At 42.6% G+C, this 23,390-nt stretch overlaps 1 protein-coding gene across 8 annotated transcripts in view; it reads right to left on the bottom strand.

Moving 5' to 3' along the window:
- LOC144685847 (putative E3 ubiquitin-protein ligase HERC1) overlaps window positions 1-23,390 on the bottom strand; it is a 429,767-nt gene that overhangs the window by 152,517 nt on the left and 253,860 nt on the right. For 7 of the 8 annotated variants that reach the window (XR_013577800.1, XM_078550801.1, XM_078550834.1 and 4 more), the window contains 5 exons: window positions 22,201-22,433; window positions 19,802-20,067; window positions 9,897-9,952; window positions 1,822-2,010; window positions 232-403 (listed from right to left, as the gene is read on the bottom strand). Coding sequence is in view for 7 of the 8 variants with exons in the window: in XM_078550801.1 (XP_078406927.1) it covers window positions 232-403; window positions 1,822-2,010; window positions 9,897-9,952; window positions 19,802-20,067; window positions 22,201-22,433 (916 nt within the window). In the remaining variant the exon portion in view is untranslated. The remainder of the gene's footprint in view (window positions 1-231; window positions 404-1,821; window positions 2,011-9,896; window positions 9,953-19,801; window positions 20,068-22,200; window positions 22,434-23,390) is intronic. The other variant, XM_078550807.1, reaches the window with a different exon arrangement.

The raw sequence follows: 23,390 nt of genomic DNA, 5'->3' as shown, positions 1-23,390 counted from the left end.
CCTCATCCTCACACATCTACCTGTTGCAGATGCCTCTGTCCATGACTATGTCATGAAAGGTAGATGGCAGGAATGACCACCACAAAATCCTTGTGGAGACGAAGTCCCATTTTCACACAAAGCCATCATGTTGTTTAATTGATTCACTGATTAAAGGCCTATGATTTTAAGGCAATGATTATTTTCAACAATCAGTGTTACTGAGAAATGATAGTCCAATTTCTGACATACCTTACAGAGATCAATGATAAAGCTTTCATAACCATGGTATGTGCTAAAAGAATTTGCATAGCCATTGTAATACGCTGAAGAGCAAACACTCTTTCCTGGGTATCTCGGAGAGACGCAGCTTGTTCACCCAAAGTCAGTCTGCAGCTTGTTTTCTCATGAATCCTATTTAAACCTAACAAAGGAAAGGTGTTACAAACATCTACAGATCTTATTTCATGACAAAACATAGTCAAGAAAAATAAACACAAACTGAAATCAGAGTCAACTTTCGTGCAAAACAGATGAAAGCTAAACCTTATTCAGTTTCCTGCATTCTCTTCTCACAAAGTCAGTAAAATTCTATTCATTGCTGAGAAAGTTTCACACGGTTGTCATGGCCAGTTCAGGACAATACTGGCAGTGGCTTGGGAACACATTGGGCAGAATTTTGCCCTTGGTGGGCGGACAGCTGACCCCCGCCACCGAAACGGGGCCCACCGCCATTTTGAGTGGGTGGGCCAATTAAGACCCGCACAGTGGCCTGCCCGACAGGAAGCGCTATCCGGTGGGGGGGGGGGGGGGGAAGAGGAAATCCCCAGCTGTCAAAGTGCGCTCTTTCATGCATGCGCGCGAAAGAGCGCACTGTTCCCTGAGACCAAGTGCTGTCTCAGGGAGATTACTGACAGGTAAAAAAACACCAAAAATAGAAAAATATTAAAATTACTAACATGTCCCCCTCATGTGACATTGTCACACGAGATGGGACATGTTAATAAGAAACACATTAACTTTATGAAACTTTTTAAAAACGGACATGAAATCTCATCCCGCCAGTGGATGAGGTTTCATGTATTATCAGGAGCCCACTGGGGCTTCTGGCCTGCCCGCCAACCTTAAGGCTGGATGGGCAGGGCCTTTAACAATCTTAATTAGCCTGTCAATGGCCTTAATTGGCCACTGAGGTCGGCAGGCGGACAGCTGATTTCGCTGTCCGCCCGCCTTCCTGAAAATTTAAAGGGACCGGGATGATGTCGGGGGTTCCTCCCGGCGTCATCCTGCGTCATTTTCCAGTCAGTGAGCGGGCCCCGCCCCCAAATCGCCGACAGAAAAGTCCCAGCCATCGTTTATTCTGTTTGTGGGGTTTAGGGGATCTGGGAAGGGAAGGGACCAGACGGAATCTAGCATTCTAAATAACACTTATTGCTTCCTTGGTCAATTTCAGAACATCAACAGTCAATATAATTAACATTTTATGAGTTTATGCAATAAATATTATTTTTTAAATAAGGTAACAGGTAAATTATTATTATTCTATGGCGTGGCCTTGATATGCACCACGTCTCATTAAGAAAGCAAGCAAGAGACTTCCTGACTGCTCCATGCTTGTAGCTAACTAATAGCAAGTGCACATAAGTGACTAAGTGACTTGAGGCAACTCATAGCAGTTTTCCATTTCTCTCCATGGCCTTTATTTGGTGCCTTGATCCTCAAATGAGTTGATAAATGCATGATATTTTACTATTTTATAGGGTGTTACATTGATACTGATACCATGGTACCATCATGCATTTATCACTGCTAAAACAGATGTGAAAACATGGCTACGGTTACCTTTCTTTAAAAGCAAGTCCTGTGTATTATCATTGGCAACTGATGCTCCAAGAGGATCCTGTTCTGGAAATTGGACAGGATCTGGAATCAATTTGCTGTCATTCAACCCAAGCGGCCCAGCTAATGAAGCAAAGTCTTCCTGTCCTGTAAGCCGCTCATTTCCTTCAGAATCTAACATGTCCCAGTCTTCTGTGAAACAAAAATGTATAAATAGTGAAGTTTTATACATCAACATGTTGTATAAAATATAAAAGCTAGTGTTTCACTTAAGAATCATTAAGATGTACATTAATGACAGTACATTTGGATGTCCATCAAAGCATGATTGAAATTTTATTTCCACTCCATCCATGAAACAGATCAGCCATACATGATATTTAATCCTCAAATTTGTTTTTGTAAATCATGTTTTCAATCTGACTTTAAAACTTATTAGTCAACAAATTTATGGAAATATCAACAACACAAACATACTTGAGAACCTGGGAGAAGGGTCTCATTAAGATCTCATTCTATATGATCACATAATAATATTGAGATTTTAATGATACTTTTAATGTAGACTCATCCTCATTTCTTTTATACCCCTTAATAAAGCATTGTTATTCTTTTCAAAATATTACTTAGCTCTACAAACCACCATGTACTAAAATAACCAACCAAGAATACGAAAAAGCATAGGAATAGCAAGGTAACTTATTGTTTTAGCTAATCATATTGCTTTCAACTCAAGTTTTAATTTAACTTAAAAAAGGATATCACTCAATAGAAAAGTATGTTAAAACCAAAACTTAATTTTGTCCAAGAATCTCAGTATTAAGAATAAAGACCAGTTTACAGTAGTTAATACTGATACTGCAATTTTGAAATATAGATAAAAAGAATGGTTAGGGAGAATCAGTGAATATAGTATATTTGGATTCCCAAAAGCCATTCAATAAGATGCCACATAAGATGCCACTGCACAAGATAATAGCTCATGGTGTTTCTGAGCATGGAAAGAGTGTTAGCATGGAAAGAGGATTGGCTAACAAACAGGAAATAGAGAGTCATGATAAATGGGTCATTTTCAGGTTGGCAAACAGTAACTAGTGGAGTGCCACAGGGATCAGAGCTGGGGCCTCAATTGTTTACAATCTGTATTAATGACTTGGTTGAAGGGACAGAGTGTATTGTAGCCAAATCTACTGATGATACAAAGATGGGCAAGGAAGCAAGTTGTGAGGAGGACACAAAGAGTCATCAAAGGGATAATAGATAGGTTAAAAGTGTGGGCAAACATTTGGAAAATGGAGTATAATGTGGGAAAAGCTGAGGTTGTCACATATGGAAGGGGAGCAGGTGATTGTTTCTCGTGAGCTGGCAATACTCATCTTTCAACCAACATCACTATAAAGCAGATTATCTGATCATTATCTTATCGATTTTGGGACCTTGGTGTGCCCATATTGACTGCTGCATTTCCCAACATAGCAAGAGTGAATATATTTCAATTAGCTTGGATAGAGGATTAGCTAACCAACAGAAAGCAGAGAGTCGGGATAAATGGGTCTTTTTCTGGATGGCAAGCTGTAACTAGTGGGGTGCCACAGGGTTCGGTACTTGGGCCCCAACTATTTACAATCTATATTAATGGCTTGGATTCAGGGGTAGAAGGTACTATAGCTAAATTTGCAGATGACACCAAAATAGGTGGGAAAGTAAGTTGCAAGGAAAAAATAAGAAATTTACAAATGGATATGGATAGGTTAAGTGAATGGGCCAAAATTTGGCAGTTGGAGTTTAACGTGGATAAGTGTGAGGTTATCCATTTTGGTCAGAAGAATAAAAAGGCCACTTATTATTTAAATGGAGAGAAACTTCAGAATACTTCAGTGTAGAGGGATCTGGGTGTCCTTGTGCATGAATCGCTGAAAGCTAGTATGCAGGTACAGCAGGTAATAAGGAAGGCAAATGGAATTTTGGCATTTATTGCTAAAGGAATAGAGTATAAAAATACGGAAGTGTTGTTGCAACTGTACAAGGCATTGGTGAGACCGCACCTGGAGTACTGTGCACAGTTTTGATCCCCTTACTTGAGGAAGGATGTAGTTGCATTGGAGGCGGTTCAGAGGAGGTTCACTAGATTGATCCCAGAGATGCAGGGGTTGTCTTATGAGGAGAGATTGAGCAGTTTAGGCCTATACTCACTAGAGTTCAGAAGGATGAGAGGAGATCTAATTGAGGTATATAAGATGCTAAAGGAGATAGACAAAGTGGACGTGGAGCGGATGTTTCCCCTTGTGGGGCATTCTAGAAGGAGAGGCCATAGTTTTAGGCTAAGGGGTGGTAGATTTAAATCAGAAATGAGGAGGAATTACTTTTCTCAAAGGGTCATGAATCGGTGGAATTCACTACCTCAGAGTACAGTGGATGCCAGGACGCTGAATAAATTTAAGGAGATAGACAGATTTTTAATTAGTAATGGGTTGAACGGTTATGGGGAGAGGGCGGGAAATTGGAGTTGAGGCCAAAATGAGATCAGCCATGATCGTAATGAATGGCAGGGCAGGCCCGAGGGGCTGAATTGCCTACTCCTGCTCCTAGTTCTTATGTTCTTAATAGACTCACATAATATTGAAGCCCATGGAATTCAAGTGGCAAAGTCTGTGTGCATACAAAATTGGCTAAGGGACAGAAAACAGAGATTAATGGTGAAAGATTGTTTTTTTAGACTTCAGGATGGAATGCAGTGGTGTTCCCCAGGTCAGTGTTGGGACCCCTGCTCTTTTTGAGATACATTAGTTACCTGGACATGGGTATACAGAGTTTTTCAAAATTTGCAGATGATACAAAACTCTGGCAAAAACAAAATATGCTGGAAAAACTCAGCAGGTCTGACAGCATCTGTGGAGAGAAAGACAGTTAACGTTTCGACTCCAGAGAGAGAGAGAGAGGGCCACACAGAGAGAGAGGCGCCAGAGAGAGAGGCGCCAGAGAGAGAGAGACGCCAGAGAGGGGGCACCAGAGAGAGAGAGAGAGAGAGAGAGAGAGAGATGGGGGTGAGAGAGAGAGCGCCAGAGAGAAGGATGGAGCCAGAGAGAGAGAGCGGGGGCCAGAGAGAACCTTAACTCTGTCTTTCTCTCCACAGATGCTGTCAGACCTGCTGAGTTTTTTCCAGCATTTTTTGTTTTTGTTTCAGATGTCCAGCATCCACAGTATTTTGCTTTTATATTCAAAACTCTGAAACGTAGTAAATATACAGAATGATAATAATAGACTTGGGAGGTCATAGACTAGTGAAATCCGCCAATATATGGAAGATGGCATTTAATCCAGAGAAATATGAAGTGATTCATTTTGGTAATAAGATCAAGAAGAGTACAATTTCAAAGGAGATAGAATAACAAAAGGCCCAGGGTGTACATACATAAATCTCTGAAGGTCTGAAGGTGACAGGGCAAATTGAGGGGCTGATCAAAAAGAACACAGAGTCCTCAGCTTTAAAATAGACAGTCCAAAAGCAAGAATTTTATGACAAACCCTTATTAAACCCTGGTTATTCCTCAGCTGGAGTATTGTGGCCAATTATGGGCACAGCATTTTAGGAAGAATTTCAAGGCCTTTCAGAGGGTGCGGGTAGATTTACTAGAATAGTAGCAGACCAGAAAAACTTTGTTTCGTGGACAGACTAGAGAAACTGGGCTTTTTAAAATTTATTCAAGGGATGTGGGCTTGCATTTATTGCACATCACTAGTTGCCCTTGAGAAGGTGGTGGTGAGCTGCCTTCTTAAACCGCTACAGTCCATGTGGTGTAGGTACACCATGCACTGTGTTAGGAAGGGAGTTCCAGGATTTTGACCCAGCGACAGTGAAGGAACGGCGATATATTTCCAAGTCAGGATGGTGGGAGACTTGGAGGGGAACTTCCAGGTGGCTGCCCTTGTCCTTCTAGATGGCAGTGGTCGTGGGTTTGAAAGGTGCTGTCTCAGGTGCCTTGGTGAATTCCTGCAGTGCATCTTGTAGATAGTACACACTGCTGCTACTGAGTGCAGTGGTGGAGTGAATGATTGTGGATATGGTGCCAATCAAGTGGGCTGCTTTGTCCTGGATGGTGTCAAGCTTCTTGAGTGTTGTGGGAACTGCACTCACCCAGGCAAGTGGGAAGTATTCCATCACACTCCTGACTTGTGCCTTGTAGATGGTGGACAGGCTTTGGGGAGTCAGGAGGTGGCTTAGTCGTCGCACGATTCCTAGCCTCTGATCTGCTCTTGTAGTCATAGTATTTATATGGCTAGTCCAGTTCAGTTTCTGGTGAATGATAACCCCTAGGACGTTGATAGTAGGGGATTCAGTGATGGTAATGCCATTGAACATCAAGGTGTGATAGTTAGAATCTCTCTTGTTGGAGATGGTCATTGCCTGGCACTTGTGTGGCACGAATATTACTTGCCACTTGTCAGCCCAAGCCTGGATATTGTCCAGATCTTGCTACATTGGGACATGGACTGCTTCAGTATCTGAGGAGTCACGAATGGTGCTGAACATTGTGCAGTCATCAGCGAACATCCCCACTTCTGACCTTATGATGGAAGGAAGGTCATTGATGAAGCAGCTGAAGATGGTTGGGCCGAGGACACTACCCTGAGGAACTCCTGCAGTGATGTCCTGGAGCTGAGATGACTGACCTCCAACAACCACAACCATCTTCCTTTGTGCTAGGTATGATTCCAATCAGTGGAGAGTTTTCCCCCTGATTCCCATTGACTCCAGTTTTGCTCGGGCTCCTTAATGTCACACTCGGTCAAATGCAGCCTTGTTGTCAAGAACAGTCACTCTCATCTCACCTCGGGACTTCAGCTCTTTTGTCCATGTTTGAACCAAGGCTGTAATGAGGTCAGGAGCTGAGTGGCCCTGGTGGAACCCAAACTGGGCATCAGTCAGCAGGTTATTGCTAAGCAAGTGCCGCTTGGCAATAACCTTTAGAGCAGAAAAAGTGAAGGGGTGATTTGATAAGAGGTGCTCAAAATCATGAAGAGAGTTTTGATGGAGTAATTAAGGAGATACTGTTTCCAAAGGCAGAAAGCTCAGTAACCAGAGAACACAGGTTTGAAGTAATTCGTGCAATTTATGAAGTGAATTGTTATGATAATGCCTGAAAGGGTGGTGAAAACAGAATCAATATTAATTTCCAAAAGGAAACTGGATAAATACTTGAAATGGGCACATTTGCAGGGCTATGGAAAAACAACAGAGGGATAATTGGATAGCTTAATCAACATCACAAAAACAGATTATCTGGTCACTATCACGTGGCTCTTTGTGGGAGAATGTTGTGCACAAATTGGATGGCTGCTGTTTTTGCTTAGTTACCACAGTGAATACACTTCAAAATTACTTCATTGGCTGTCAGGCGCTTTGGGACAATCTTTGGTCATGGAAGACACTATATAAATGCAAGATTTTTTTTAGCTCTTTCAAATAACCAGTACAGACATGATGAGCCAAAAGGCCTCCTCCTGTGCTGTATTGTCTATGATTCAGAAAACCAAATTGACTGTAAAGGGTTTGGGATATTCTGAACTTGGGAAAGGCTCTCCTTCTGTTTCTTTAACTGCACTAACACGTCACCCAGGTTGGTCAGTGATAAAATTAAGGAGGTTTCCATGAAAATCAAGGATGCAAGATGTTTTATTGATACTAAGAAGCTGTAGTGGGAGAAAATGTAATAGAAAGTTTCATATGTAGCTTTATTCCTAGTATATATAGACGGGTGTCTCTGTAACTGGAAGAAAGTGCATCTTTGAGTGAGACAGCCCTTCCCCTTTGGGCTGAGGAAAGGGGAGGGAAAGAAGGAAAGATCACCAGATCATCCACATCAGTTTAAAAGGATGAGCTCAATAAAGTTCAGGGAATATTAAGTACATATAGATTTTATTCTATCCAATATTGGATGCCTAATGCTATTATTCAATATCGAGGATTCTAAGCATAAACTAAAATCATTTAATACCTGACATAATTGCCTTTGTAACCTGTTATTCTATTAGTAAACCCTATCTATTAAATTATTTGCCTACTCAATGTACAAAATTTAAATGTTGGTAATTATGATCATAAATAATTGTTAGTTCATGACTTTATTGTTTCAGTTACTCTTTGGTGATTTGGAGAAAAGGATTAATTCATTCACTCAATAACTCCTACACATTCTAATGTGAGGTTTACAGTGCAATAGCCAACATAATCCAAAGCAATGGGTGTAAGATAGTTTGGAGAGCTAATATTAGGCATCATTTTCTCCTAGGCACAGACCGGACAGTAAATTTTAGGAGGTTCCTTGCTCAAGGCTTCAGGTAAAGGTGATAAATGTGTGTTAAGGCATCAATGTCAATATTATTAGAGTTTTGCTTGGATTGGAAAAGTATTGGAATGGCAAACCCCAGAGGTCATTGCTAGGATGATATTTATCCTTGGTGTAAAGTACATACAAGATTTGAACTTGAGTTTAAAGAACATTAGGGGCAGGGAATGTATTTTAATAAGAAGCCAAATGGAGTGAGGTGTGAAGCGCATGACCAACTTGAATCTATACATTTCTTAACCAGCAGTTTAGTTTGAAATAACCCTCGCAATCTTAAAAGTTACTCACAAAACACATTGGGAGGTTTGGCAGTCAGTGAGGAGTGTTTCAGGAAAACAACAGGTTATATCAGATTGGGCAAACAAGTGGAAAATACAATTTAATGTAGGCAAGTATAAAATCTTTTGGGGGAGTGGTGAAAACAAGGAATGGAAGCATACACTAAGTAGAAATATGTTAAAAGGTGTTGATGTATCAAAATACCTGGAGGGTTAAAATCTAATTGTCTATTTGCAATTGCACTCTCAGCCAAGTCATAAGAAAAAGGCCAACAACATTTTGGGTTTTGTACAAAGGGGCATAAAGTACAAATAAATAAATAGTGATGAATTTACACAAAACATTGCTTAGGACACAGTATATAGTTTTCAGTACCCATTACAGAAAGGCTATTAGATCCAAAGAAAGATATAATCACCAAGATTATGTCAGGGATGGGAAACTATAGTTATGAAGAAGGCCTTTAGATACTGGAACAAATTTCACTGGAACAGAAAGCCAAAGAGATTTGTGAAATTTATGAAGTATTTTGATAGAGTGAATAGGGCAAGGATCCTCTTATTTGGAGAGTCAGTGACAATGGGCTGAATTATACTGGACTCCCTGAACCCCAGCTAAAAGGTAGGGGGGAGCCCGATGAGAGGAACACTGGCTTCCTCCAATTTAATGGCCAAATCAGAGGCCAGCAGCTCACTTGCACTTCTGGGACATGGCACTGGATCATTTGGGTATGGTTGGGGCTTTCATCAGGTGCCAAGCTGGCAGGCCCCAGCGAGCAGGGGCAAAGAGGCTGCAGTTTGACAGGCAATGGCAGGGGGGAAACTGCAGTGTGGGGGGATGCGGGTGTAGTAATTTCTTGGGGATGTGGTCTGATAGGCTTGGGGGCCCACTGAGGAGGGCTCCCCTCTGTCTGCCACTAGTTCGTGCAGGGAAACCTGCCGGGCTGGCCGCTTGGTGTGGGCCTCTCTTGCCATCTGTTAAATTCTGGCAGCAGCAGGGTGAAGCCCTTGCGGGCATTAATTTCCTGCTTTCGGGCACAGCAGGCCCAACAATACTTCCGTGTTGGTATAATTGCGTGGGGGTGGATGGGTAAAAGGTGGGCAAAACACCAGCTGGATTTAATGAGCCCCTGTCTTCTAACTCGGTGGGAGAGCGTTAAATCCAGCCCAATGAGTCATCACATGAAACTCAATAAGAGAATGAGGACAGATGTTAGGATAAATTTATTTCCACACAGAGGAATAGTTGAGCCAGGAATAGTTTGACATATGGAATATTGAAGACAGAGATAATTCCATCAGGAAAAAAAGGATAAATATTTGAATCAAAGAATCAGGACTCTAGGGAAATAAAAACATGAGGATTTGTTTTGAATTGCTCTAGTGCAACGCCAGCACAGGCATGATTGGTTGACAGCTTCCTACTGTGAGAATCTTTTATGGTTCTACATACCTTCATGTGTATTTTCATGCTTGTTTATTAAATCTGGTGCTAATCCTTTGGTTTTGCTGGGGAAAAAAAAGTACGTTCATAAGATTGCCAGGAACTGGGTGACTTTAAACAGATTTTGAGAACATTCAAAAAGCATTTGTTGCACGGAAAAATATTTTCTGTGAATATTACTTAAATCAAGGCAATTTTACTGAATTGCTACAAAACAAGTATGATAAATATCTATAGAGTGACTCAACTGCTTCTTGTTACAATGTTATTTTGTTTTCAAACTGCTGGAGATGTCCTGGGAACGGATATTTTGTGGAACTCTTTCTGCATAATAAGACCATAAGACAATAAGACATAGGAGCAGAAATTAGGCCATTCGGCCCATCGAGTCTGCTCCGCCATTCAATCATGGCTGATAAATTTCTCAACCCCATTCTCCCGCCTTCTCCCCGTAACCTTTGATCCCCTTACCAATCAAGAACCTATCTATCTCGGTCTTAAATACACTCAATGACCTGGCCTCCACAGCCTTCTGTGGCAATGAATTCCATAGATTCACCACTCTCTGGCTAAAGAAGTTTCTCCTAAAAGGTCTTCCCATTACTCTAAGGCTGTACCCTCGGGTCCTAGTCTCTCCACTAATGGAAATATCTTCCCCACGTCCACTCTATCCAGGCCTTTCAGTATTCTGTAAGTTTCAATCAGATCCCCCCATATCCTTCTAAACTCTATCGAGTATAGACCCAGAGTCCTCAAATTTTCCTCATATGTTAAGCCTTTCATTCCTGGGATCATTCTCGTGAACCTCCTCTGGACCCTCTCCAGGGCCAGCACATCCTTCCTGAGATATGGGGCCCAAAATTGCTCACAATATTCTAAATGTGGTCTGACCAGAGCCTTATAAAGCCTCAGCAGCACATCCCTGCTTTTATATTCTAGTCCTTTCGAAATAAATGCCAACATTGCATTTGCCTTCCTAACTTCTGCGTCAACCTCAATCTCATTAATTTCCATTCCAGGAATGGACTGTCAGCCAGAGTCAAAAGATTGTGTTATCAGGCCTCACTCTAATACTTGTACAGGTAAATCTATGGCAATATTGAGGGAGTTCGGTATTGTTGGAAGTGTCCTTGGTACTTCTCCAAAGAACAGCAAGGAGTTCTCCTGGTGCCCTTGCAAATATTTGATCCTTAACTAAAACTACCACAGGAAAAGTGCCATTCATCTCATTGCACAATGTGGAAGGTTGTTATGAACAGATAGTTGCTCCGATTGTCTAGATGGCAAATGTGAATGAAATAAATTGACTGTGCAGTACTATGGGATATTCTCAGGATGTAAAAGTTGCTAGATAAATGCAAGTTCTTTCTATAGAAAGATAAATTTATGAATTTGTGCTCTTGGCACAGAGCTTTGCATGCTGGATAACTTAATGAGAATTTGTGTACAAGGTTTGGCATCCATTAACTTTAATAGACAAAAAATTGGGTAGGATCCAGCAGCACCGGTTTCCAAATTCTTGATATGTGCTCCTGGTATGTGAAGCTTTGTGTCAACAATGCAACTTATAAAATCTACCCAAGAATAGCTGGAGAGTGTTGACTATTATTCAACATTCCAATTTTGCTATGTTATACTGAGTGGAGTTTTAAAGAAATGTCTTTTGCAAAACTGCTTCTGAGTTGGTAAGTGATGGAATAGAGGCACCAAACTTCCCTTAAACACTGGACTCCTATTGCAGAACTGGATATGCAATTTTTTGTTAAGAGAATGCAAATACTAGATTATGATACATGGACACCAATGTTCCCATTAAAATTTAGTTGTGCATGGCCAACTTTTTCAGTGTGTGGTCCCTTTAAATTTTTTTGTGCAGCTGCATATATGCAGTATTTATCACAGAATAAGGCCTTTATGGTATTTTTCAGGCTGCTGTGTGGCCACACAATGGGAACATTGCTAGACACTCACCTTCTCCTGAAGACATTTGCAAAGATTCTCCAGCAGAGATTAGCTGATTTGTGTTTAGTGCATTTATCAGCATTCAAAAATGACGGCAATCTTAGCAACTCCTATAGAATGATTAATTCCAATGCTGAAAGTCAAGTCCCAGTAATAACAAAATGACAGTAGTCAAAAAGGATTGGATAAATTACTAATAACTTGTTACCTTCAGCAATGAGGAAAACTAAGTCAGTAAAACTAGTCAGGATTAATAAACTTTGATGTTCCACACCCACATTCCAAGTTTGAAAATCCAGCAGGCCCCTTGCTGAGCAACATGAGGTCAACTCTAATAAAGCAACCAAGGGAAGCACAGAATTGTTACAGCACAGGAGGCCATTTGACCCATCGTGTCTGCACCAGTTCTCCAAATGAGCAATTCACCTAGTGCCATTCCCCCGCCATCTCCTGTAACCCTGCACACTCTTCCTTTTCAGAGAACACTCTAATTCCCTTTTGAATGCTTTGATTACACTCTATTACACTCTCAGGTAGTGCATTCCAGACCTTAATCACTCACTGCATGAAAAAGTTTCCCTCATGTTGCCTTTTCTTCTTTTGCCAATTACTTTAAATCCCGTTCTCGATCCTTTCACGAGTGGGAACGCTTCTCCTTATCTTTTCTGTCCAGACTCATGATTTTGAATACCTCGATCAAATCTCCTCTCAACTTTCTCTTCTCCAAGGAAATCAGTCCCAACTTCTCCAATCTATCTTTGCAGTGAAAGTCCTCACCCCCAGAACCATTCTCGTGAATCTTTTCTGCACTCTGTCCAATGTCTTCACTTCCTTCCTAAAGTGTGGTACCCAGAACTGGATGCAATACTCCAGTTGAGGCTGAACTGGTGTCTTATACAAGTTCAACATAACCTCCTTGCTCTTGTACTCAGTGCCCCTATTAATAAAACCTAAGATACTGTATGCTTTAATAGCCTCCTCTCGACCTGTCCTGCCAACTTCAATGACTTATGCACATATACATCTAGATCCCTCTGCTCCAGCACCCGCTTTAGAGTACCTTTAACTCTTTATTGTCTCTCCATGTTCTTCCTATCAAAATGAATCACTTTGCATTTCTCCACATTAAACTTCATCTGCCTCTTGTCTGTCCATTCCAACAACTTACCTATGTCCTTTTGAAGTTCTACACTAACCTCCTCACAGCCCATAATGCTTCCAAGTTTTGTATCATCTACAAATTGTGAAATTGTGCCCTATATACCGAGATCTAGGTCATTAATGTATATCAGGAAGAACAAGGGTCCCAATACTGACCCTTGGGGAACTCCAGTACAAACTTTCCTCCAGCACGAAAAACATCCATTAACCACGACTCTGTTTCCTATCATTGAGCCAATTTCATCTCCATTTTGCTACTTTCCCTTTTATTCTATGAGCGATAACTTTACTCACAAGTCTGTTGTGCGGCACTGTATCAAATGTCTTTTGGAAGTCCACGTACACCAAATCAACAGCATTACCCTATTCAACCCTTGCTGTTACCTCTTCAAAAGACTCCAGCAAGTTAGTTAAATATGATCTTTCCTTAACAAATCTGGCTTTTCTTAATTAACTCACATTCATCCATGTGGCTATTAATTTTGTCCCGAATTACCACCAAAGTTAAATTGGCTGGCCCGTAGTTGCCGGGGTCATCTTCACAACCATTTTTGAACAAGGCTGTAACATTTGCAATTCTCCAGTCCTCTGGCACCACCTCTAAGTCTAAGGAAGACTGGAAAATTATGGCAAGTGTCTTCGCAATTTCCACTCTTACTTCCCTCAGTATCACTGGATGCATCTCTTCCAGGCCTAGTGCCTTATCAAAGTACAGACAGCCTATCTAATACCTCCTCCTAATCAATTTTAGATAGTTCTAGTGTATTAATTACCTCTTCTTTCATCATGGCCTGGGTAGCATTTTCTTCCTTGGTAAAGACAGATGCAAAGTTTTCATTTAATACCTCAGCTATGTCCCTTCCCTCCATGTGTAAATCCCTTTATGGTCCCTAGTCAGGCCAACTACTCCTTTCACCACCGTTTTACTATTTATATGACTCTAGAAAACTTTGGGATTCCCTTTTTTTGTCACCTTCCAGTCTCCTCTCATACTCTCTCTTTGCTTCTCGTATTTCCTTTATCACTTCCCCTCTGAACCGTCTACATTCAGCCTAGTTCTTCTTTGTATTATCCACCTGACATTAGTGTCACGGACAGAATGTATGTGTTTTTATACTTCCCGTGATCAGTATGTTTTATATGGAAAGAGTTGTATGTTTTCTTACCTCTTTGAGTGTGTGTTCCAACTAAATAATTTCAGCAGCAAGCTTTTGGGAGTTAACACATAATGAAGATTACTTATTCTCACACACTTAGCTTTAATTAATGTAATCTTACCCACTCGATCTCACACATATACACACAAAGATTGGAGACACGTGAACTTTTACAGATTATAGTTACCTCAGTTTCTGATTTTTTAAAAATTCATTCATGGGATGTGGACTTTGCTGGTTGGGCCAGCATCCCTAATTGATCTTGAGAAGGTGGTGGTGAGCTGCCTTTTTGAACCACTGCAGTCCATGTGGTGTAGGTACTCCCAGGGTGCTGTTATGAAGGGGGTTCCAGGATTTTGACCCAGCGACAGTGAAGGAACGGCAATATATTTCCAAGTAAGGATAGTGAGTGGCTTAGAGGGGAACTTCCAGGTGGTGGTGTTCCCATCTATCTGCTGCCCTTGTCCTTCTGGATGGTAGTGGTCATGAGTTTGGAAGGTGCTGTCTCAGGAGCCTTGGTGAATTCCTGCAGTGCATCTTGTAGATGGTACACACTGCTGCTACTGTGCATCAGTGGTAGAGGGAATGGAGGTTTGTGGATGTGATGCTAATCAAGCAGGCTGCTTTGTCCTGGATGGTGTCAAGCTTCTTGAGTGTTGTGGGAGCTGCACTCATCCAGGCAAGTGGGGAATATTCCATCACACTCCTGACTTGTGCCTTGTAGATGGTGGACAGGTTTTGGGGAGTCAGGAGGTGAGTTACTCGTTGCACAATTCCTAGCCTCTGACCTGCTCTTGTAGCCACAGTATTTATTAGGCTAGTCCAGTTTAGTTTCTGGTCAATGTTAACCCCCAGGATGTTGATAGTGGGGGATTCAGTGATGGTAATGCCATTGAATATCAAGGGGCGATGGATTGATTCTCTCTTGCTGGAGATGGTCATTGCCTGGCACTTGTATGGCGCGAATGTTACTTGCCACTTGTCAGCCCAAGCTGACAAGTGGCAAGTAACATTTCAAGATTGGAAGATTTCCAATTTCTGGATGTGTGATAGGTTTGGGAGTGTGAGGTGGTTGACTTACCCTGGTGAATGGATGAGATCATTGATCCTCTTCCTGCACCGGATGGCTGATCCCCTCAGTGCTCTATCACCGCTGCCACCGTTTCCCAGACTGGATTAGTGACTCTGGTGGACCTCCTGCAGCCAGAGTGGGGGGGTACAGGACATTGTGGCGGGCCTCAACGGCATCCAAAAGTTGCTCCAGTGAGACTGCCGTCGTCTTTTCTTTCGGGGCCATCTGCCGACTGGAGCAGTCCTAGTCTGTAGACATGAAGTAGGTTTCGCCCTGAGTGACAATGTGCTGATGTCACAGCATTGTGGGCAAATCTGAGCCTGCCCGCCAACGATCTGGCATGTTTACTGTAAATGCACTAATTATCTCTATTTTGGCTCACAGGGAGCTCCGCCAAGCAATCGATGCCCTCAGCCAGCCAATCCCTCTGCCCCATCCAGGTCCTCACCTCCAGCCAAGAGTTCACCTCTTCCATTGAAGAGATGGAAATAAGCAGCCTCAAAGACCATTCACAGTGCTTAGCCACACCCTCCATCAGTGCAGAGACACACACCTCGGTGGGACCTAGATGTAGAGCAGGCTCAGGTTCACAATCTGGTGGTCACTTATCAGACAGATGTCCACAGATGAAGGAGGCAGGTTCAGCCGAGCTCCCCAGCACTCGGATGACTGCTGGGGAAGACGCATCTGTCAGATGATAAGCCTGTAGATTCAGCCTCCAACTCATTGTGGAGAGTCAACAGAAGGCAGGGGAACATCTCACAGAGCTGTTAGAAGCCCTCAACAGAGTGGCATGCAAGTCAGAGGAGTGCCTGCTATCTGATGAAATGGTGCCCACATGTGCACATATGGAGGTCTCCGTGGGAAGAATGGCAGACGCCATGATACCCTGGTCCAGCAGATTGTGGAGATGCAGGTGGACCTCAACTCCATCATGGCAGCCATGAGTACGTTCCTGCAATCGCAACGCGAGGGGGAACGGGGCAAATCGACGTGATACTAGGTGCTCCTTCCCCTCAAGGAGTCAGGCCGGGGCCTTTGGGCACCCGGAGGGAGGAGGAGCAGCAGCTGGACACCCCTGGGTCATCCACTCAGGAATCACAGAGGTTGTCCGCTCCCTCTGAGTCCCTTTTACTTGTGACCCCCTCATGGAAGCATAGAAAACAGGAGCAGGAGTAGACTGTTCAGCCCATCAAGCTTGCTCTGCCATTAAATATGATCATGGCTGATCCTCTATCTCAATGCTATACTCCTGCTCTCTCCCCATATCCCTTGACGCCTTTAGAGTTGAGAAATCTATTTCCTTCTTACGTACATTCAGTGGCTTGGCCTCAACAGCCTTCTGTGGTAGAGAATTCCACAGGCCCATCACTCTCTGGGTGAAGAAGTTTCTCCTCATCTCAGTCCTAAATGGCCTATCCCATCCTTGTCCTCCGTTATTGCAGAGGGAGCAGCTGGCCCACAGGAGGACAGCCAAAGCAAGCCAGGGTCCTCAAGGCCTTGGCTCTCCAGAGCACACACATTAAAATCATCAGAGGCAAGAGGGTCAACCACTACACAGGCTGACTCCGCCCCTGCTGCAGCTGTCAGGGCTGCACCTAGAAGAAGTGCTAGGCCTAGAAAATTAAGAAATCTTGCTCACAAGTGGTTGCATGGGTCAACATATTTTCTCACTTAATAATCTAAAAATATATTCACTTTCACTGAATAATGTGTAATGTTGTCTTTTAGCTTCAGTTACAGACTTCGTGTCTATTCCCCCTGCATCTGACCCCCGCCCCTACCAGCAATTCAGCTGCACGCAGCCGGACCAGGAGTGAATATGGAGGAAGAAGTGTGTGGAGTATGGCCTTTCGGAGCCTCGTGCAAGCACTCTTCCATGCATGTGGAGTCTTCATCCATCGCACTCATCTCACTGTCCGGACCATTTTCAATGCTGCCTGCTGGGGTTCTTTTTCAGTTTTCCATCTGAGCTGACCTGCATCTCTGCCCACGCACTGATCACACTCCCATACAGCACCTGTGTCCATCCTACATGAGGCTCCGCTCACTTTCGATTTGCACAGCATGGTAGTCATTAAGTTATTAATAGCTCCCCATCCCTTCCCCTCCCCCAGTCACCCATGTCCTTTCCCGCATCACAGTCGACCCCCTTGGCATCACCTTTGGCCTCCCCACTGTTACCGTGCAACCTGAACCCTTCTCCTTCACGAATGTTCAGGTGACTGTGCACATTCCCTACCTTCCTGAAAATCCCACCCCCACCAACACTGACCTCCCCAACCTCCTCCGGCACACCCCTAGGGCCCATTTCTGCCTCCTTCCTTACACCTTTCAACCCACTTTACACCTTCCTCCTGCCCCTTACACCATCACTCTCAACTTCACCCCCCAAAACCTTTGCCCGCCTCCAACTTCACCCCCCCCCCCCCGACACCTTCATCCCCCCTCCCAAGCTTACCTCCCCGACATCTTCATCCCCCCTCCCAACCATACCCCCCGACACCTTCATTCCCCCTCCAAACCTTACCCCCCGACACCTTCATCCCCCCTCCCAACCTTACCCCCCGACACCTTCATCTCCCTTCCCAACCTTACCCACCCGACACCTTCATCCCCCTCCAAACCTTATCCCGCCGACACCTTAGTCCACCCTCTCCCAACCTCACCCCCGGCACCTTCAGCCCCTCCAACCTCACACCCCCTCCGACACCTTCGCCCCCCCCCCCCCACAATTTCACCCCTCAATACTTTAACCCCCCCCAAACCTCCCCCTCCCCTCCCCCATAACACCTTCACCCCACCCTTCTTCCGAACTCCCCCACCACCAGTACACCTTCCTCTCCCTCACCGCCCCCCTACTTCGCCGCTCATCCGTACCTGCCCATGGCGAAGTCCCTGGAAGATGATGAAGACCCTGAAGTTCCGAAGCAGGTCTGAAGCATCAGTGACGTCCATGAAGATCCAAAGCCTCAGCGAAGTCAATGCTGCTGGTGGAAACCTCCCATCTTCCGAAAGCTGCTTCGCGGCTGTCCATGTGCATGAGAATCCACCCACCTTGCAATGCACGTGTTCCTCCAGGGTCCGGTCGCTGTTGGCCTCCCGCATCATCATTTCCTCAGATGTCCACGATCTGAGCAAGTCCCTAAAGTCAAGTCCCAACTTCTACATGTCACGTTTATCCAGGCATGTTCTGGACCGGTGTGGTTTTCTGCCGGCGTAATGATAAATCAGGCATGGCGGGACGATTCCGGTCAGGCCTTACTTTCCATACCATTAGTGGGATGCCTCCAGTGGGATTCGCAATCTGTCATGAGGGGCACCATCGGATAATCCACTGTGATTTCACACTGGTGTGAAACCGATTTCTGCCCCTCCCACTGAATTCTGCCCCCCTCGCTGCCATTACGCCCACCACAAATGGGAGCAGAAAATTCCGACTATATTTGAGGTCATGCTTGCTAATTTCCTACCTAGCTCCCTAAATTCTGACTGCAGGACCACATCCCTCCTTCTACCCATGTCTTTCGTACCAATGTGGACCATGACTGCTGGCTATTCAGTTTCCCCCCCCACCCCCCTCACAGAGTGCTCTGCAACTGTTCAGTGACATCCTTGAACCTGGCACCAGGAGGCAACACAACATCCTGGATTCACGTCTGTGGCTGCAGAAACGCCTGTCTATTCCCATAACTATTGAATCGCCTATCGCTATTGCTTTTCCAGTCTTTCTTGTACTCCCACATACAGCTGAGCCATCCATGGTGCCTCGGACTTGGCTCTGGCTGTAATAGTTTGAATTGGGGGTTATGGTTCAAGAACTTGCTAGCAGAATTTATATTCACCGAGCAGAGAATAAGAGACCCCTGTTTCTCAGACACTGATCCCTTGTCGATTCAATGTTCAAAAGCCGCTAGTCTTTTACACGATTCTAACTACAACAACATTTAAACTACTGTTGTACTACCATAAAAGCTCTCGTAGCTGTGTTTCAAGATTTTGAATTAGCATAGTAAGTCCATTAAGAATACTGGTGGGGAAGCTGCATGTACTATTCTCTGTTGTGAGTAGCACTCAGAGAACTCTGATTTAGAACTTTTCTTTTGTATACAGAAAATCATCAATGAGTTAACCATCACTTGTTGAACTAGAGTATTCAGTAAGATGTGAAAAATCTGTGTGACTTTCCCCCTCTGTAACCTAGAACAATTTCTCCAAGTAATTCCACCAGCAACTGCAGCTAATTTAATGACTCATTTGTCCCTGTTGCAGCCATATTTAAGGGCACACTGTCGTTAAGTCATCTGAGCACAATTTTAAAACATGAAATAGTGTAATAAAGGGTGATAACTTTAGCAATTTAGACAGATCTATCTCTCCATGTTATTTAGAGTTAAATGTTAATTCAATAAATCACTTTCTTCTTTTGACACATTTATGAAAAGGCTAGTTTTTGACTTTTCAAAAGATTTAGTCTGGTAGTCTTTATTTTGCACCTCGGGTTAAAAATACTGAAAACTCAACAAAAATTAAAAACAAACAAGCTATTAAATGTTCCTCACCGACTTAATTTGGTTTGCTTGTGTCTTGGTTTCTCAGCCAGGTATTTTGCACGGCAACTGTTGCACATCAGGTAGTATGGGCTCCCTGTGCCACACTCTCCTCCAAACCAACCATCAACATAGGCTCCATTACTCCGATATCCCGTGTGACCTGCACTCTCTCCACAACCAGGATGATGTCTCTTCATGTGATTGTTGAACTGAATTGTATGAGTATCACACAGTTCACAAATAACAATCTCCTCTGCATCCGAGCTATCCTGGCACTGAGCGAATTCACAAAGCAATTGGTAAGCTTATTAAAAAAATGCTAGAAAATCTACAAAATTCTTATTAATACATTCAATGTTAATGAAAATAAAAAAAGTTGCATTTGTAAATTGTCTTTCACAACCTCAGGACATCCAATAGCACTTTACAGCCAAAGAAGCGCTTTTGAAGTTTAATCACTGTTGTAATGTCAGAATTTGCCAATTTGCATATAGCAAGCTCCCACAACAACAATTTGATAATGACCAGATAATTTCATGATGTTGATTGAGGGATAAATATTGGCCAGGACACCAGGGTTAACTACTCTGATCTTCTTTGAAAGACTGGTATGGAATCTCTTATGTCCACCTGAGGGTAGACTGGGCCTTGCTTTAATATCTCATCCTAAAGACAGCATCTCTAACAGTGCAGCACCCTCTCAGTACCACACTGGAATGTCAGCCTGGATTATTGTACTCAAGTCCTGGAGTGGGACTTGAACACACAACCTTCTGACTCAGAGGCAAGAGTGCTACCAAACGAGCCACACCTATGGCAGCATTCTGACAAAACATTCATCATCATTCAGGAAGTGTTAAGACTATTAAGTACCAAAGTGATTACAGCAAATTTATTTGGAAATATCACTTCAGTAATCTATTTAAAATACATGGAATGAATATGTTACTCTAATTTTAAATGGTATTTTAAACTTCTCACTAAAAAGGATACAAAAACTAAAAATAAAACAGAATCGGTAGCTTTTAGTGAGAATTTTTGACTCCCATTTTCTCTCCATCTGAGATCTGCAACTCCCACTGAAGTATCAGTGAAAGTCAATACTTCATAAATGTGGCATTTTTCAGTTAGATAGTATCAGCAGAAATATAAGTGAGGAGGATTGGGCCTTGACAAATCAACATCAGCAAGGACCACTGGATTGCTATCCTGGCTGATATCACTCCACCCATAAGCCCAGCTCAGGGTTTTGTGATCAGTTGCCCCAAATATTCCTCCTTTGGTGGTCAAAGTAGGAATTTAACTCGAGGCTTTCAGGGCTGCATTTTTGTTCCTCCATTAGCCAATGCCTTTAACACCACTAGGCCATCATAGGAGCTCTTGATAGGATGCTTTAATTTTAGAAATAATATTCTTTGCTCAGTAAATTACATTTCTGAAAAACAGAGAAAAATGATGTTGGGCTCCAAAGGAAGGGAGAAAGTTGCAAGGTTACTTATTTAGCAGCCATCTTCTTGATTTGATGTAATTTTGTTGTCTTAGTTGCTCAATCTTTCATGTCTGAGCTTTCAACAGGCTGGTTTCTCGAGAGAAAGTAGGACTGGCCCAGGAAGACATTCAAATGGAGCATGTTTTTGCTAAATTTGTTCCTCTATCCAACACAAATAGTGGGAGCCAGAAGATAGGAGAAACAAGGCTAGAAGCAAATAACGATTTTTTTGGTGATAGAGACCAAGAAAGGAATAATATGAGTTAGATTATGCTGCAAAAAAAGCAAAGTTAAAGTTAATAAATTATGGGATTTACAGGCTAATTCTGCAAGCCTAGTGGGAAGCTGCAGAAAGAAGAATCATGGGTTAAAGATAGAATGACAACAATGTAGTCCCTCTTCTCTAAGCATCACTCTGTGAGCAAATGAGATTACTCATATATTGAATGAACTCCTTTGCCTGCTGGTGATGGTTACCTGCGCCTCTTTCCTGGAGCTACCTCTGCATCCTCTGCCATCTAGAAGAGCAAGGGGAGCGGATCTTTGTCACACACACTCGTTAATCAATGCTGTTTGCTAAGACATCTGTTTCATCTTGGACGTATCTCAATCAACCTACCGTGGCGGAAAATTCAAATCCTACACCATTCCTAAAGGCTTTGAGTTAACCTACAACATTTCAATTATCCCCTGTGGAGAGTAATCTTGGACAATAATCTTGGACAATGGGGAAAATATAAGGATGGAAGGGTAAGCAGAGGCAAGGTATCTTTTTACTTTAAAATGGCATTTTTTTTTCTATATTGCAAATAGGCAGTAAGAAAGCCACTCTTGATATGGAACACTGGACACATAAACCAATAATTTAGAAGAAGGGAGAAGGAATTAAACAATATAAAGAAAAGTTTTGTAATTTTACCATGTTAGGCCAATCCATCATCTCAGAAAACCACATGCCCTGTGCTTCATTTTCAGTACCACATTCAGAAGGAAACATATCTTCAACAGAACCTTCAGATAATGGATCCTCAGAAAAACAGAGCTCCAATTCTCCATCCAGATTGCGGTCAGACATAGCATCAGCCTCCTGCCACCCTGCAGTTCCATGTTCCCTTCTTAATGATGGCTGTACAAGCTGAGGAGACCTAGATCCTTTACAGAACAAACGTTTTATACATTTACTCATCAAGAATGTTAAATATTAATTCCTTAAATTTACTCCGCTATGATATAATTAAGCAATGATGCACATCATTTATGATACAGTGTTTCATAATTATCAACCTGTAGCATTTGAAACAATAACAAAACTGTAAGTTATTTTTATTTTGGTTAAAGGAATAACTTCTGTGGTGCTTAACTAAATCTCACAATCCACCTTTATAGTGATGGAATACACAGTAGGGTCACTCAGTGTTCACAAATTGGAAAAACTGTTTCATTTGAACTAAATCTATATTTTCTTTTTACATGCCATATATAAAATTTTGATAATACTATTAATTCTTAAGGTTTTATGTTAGTCTGAGGTAACATTTATGGGTTTTATCTTGAACACTTTTTACACAGCTCAGTTTAAATTTCTGCTAGTGAGACAATTTACAGTTAAGGCAGCTGTATGTGAGGAACTGGTGTTAATGACTTAGTTACCTTAAAGGTATCGAAAAGTCTGGGTTTAAGGGGCTATATTTTGTTTTAACTATGCTATGCAATTGAGGGTTTCTTTGTCAGTTTTGAAGAAATAAACAAAATGTTTGAGCTCAGCAGCTTGAATTTAGGATGACACCTTATATTTAAACAAAGCCATTTATTATTAGGTTTAACTGATTAACAATATCTGTAGGGTGGAACATCTATATTAGAGGAGAACTTTCCTTTTTCCTGACATTATTGTAAGGAAGTGTTATTAACCTTCGTTCTCAATAGCTTTAGTATCTGTGAGACTTGGGAATGTTTGCGATAGGTTGTATTATTGATAAGGATGCAACATCGTACAACTGATCTGTATCTACAATGATGTGCCATTTGTTCACAACGGAATATATCTCTGGGGGCCCACAGAATAAGGTATGGAAATTTGTCTTCAGTCTACATGACTCTAGTTACAGA

Source organism: Cetorhinus maximus, chromosome 1, assembly GCF_964194155.1.
Source record: "Cetorhinus maximus chromosome 1, sCetMax3.hap1.1, whole genome shotgun sequence".
NCBI classification, from domain to species: Eukaryota; Metazoa; Chordata; class Chondrichthyes; order Lamniformes; family Cetorhinidae; genus Cetorhinus; species Cetorhinus maximus.
Note: the sequence above shows the minus strand (reverse complement) of the source record. Positions and strands in the feature narration are given on the sequence as shown.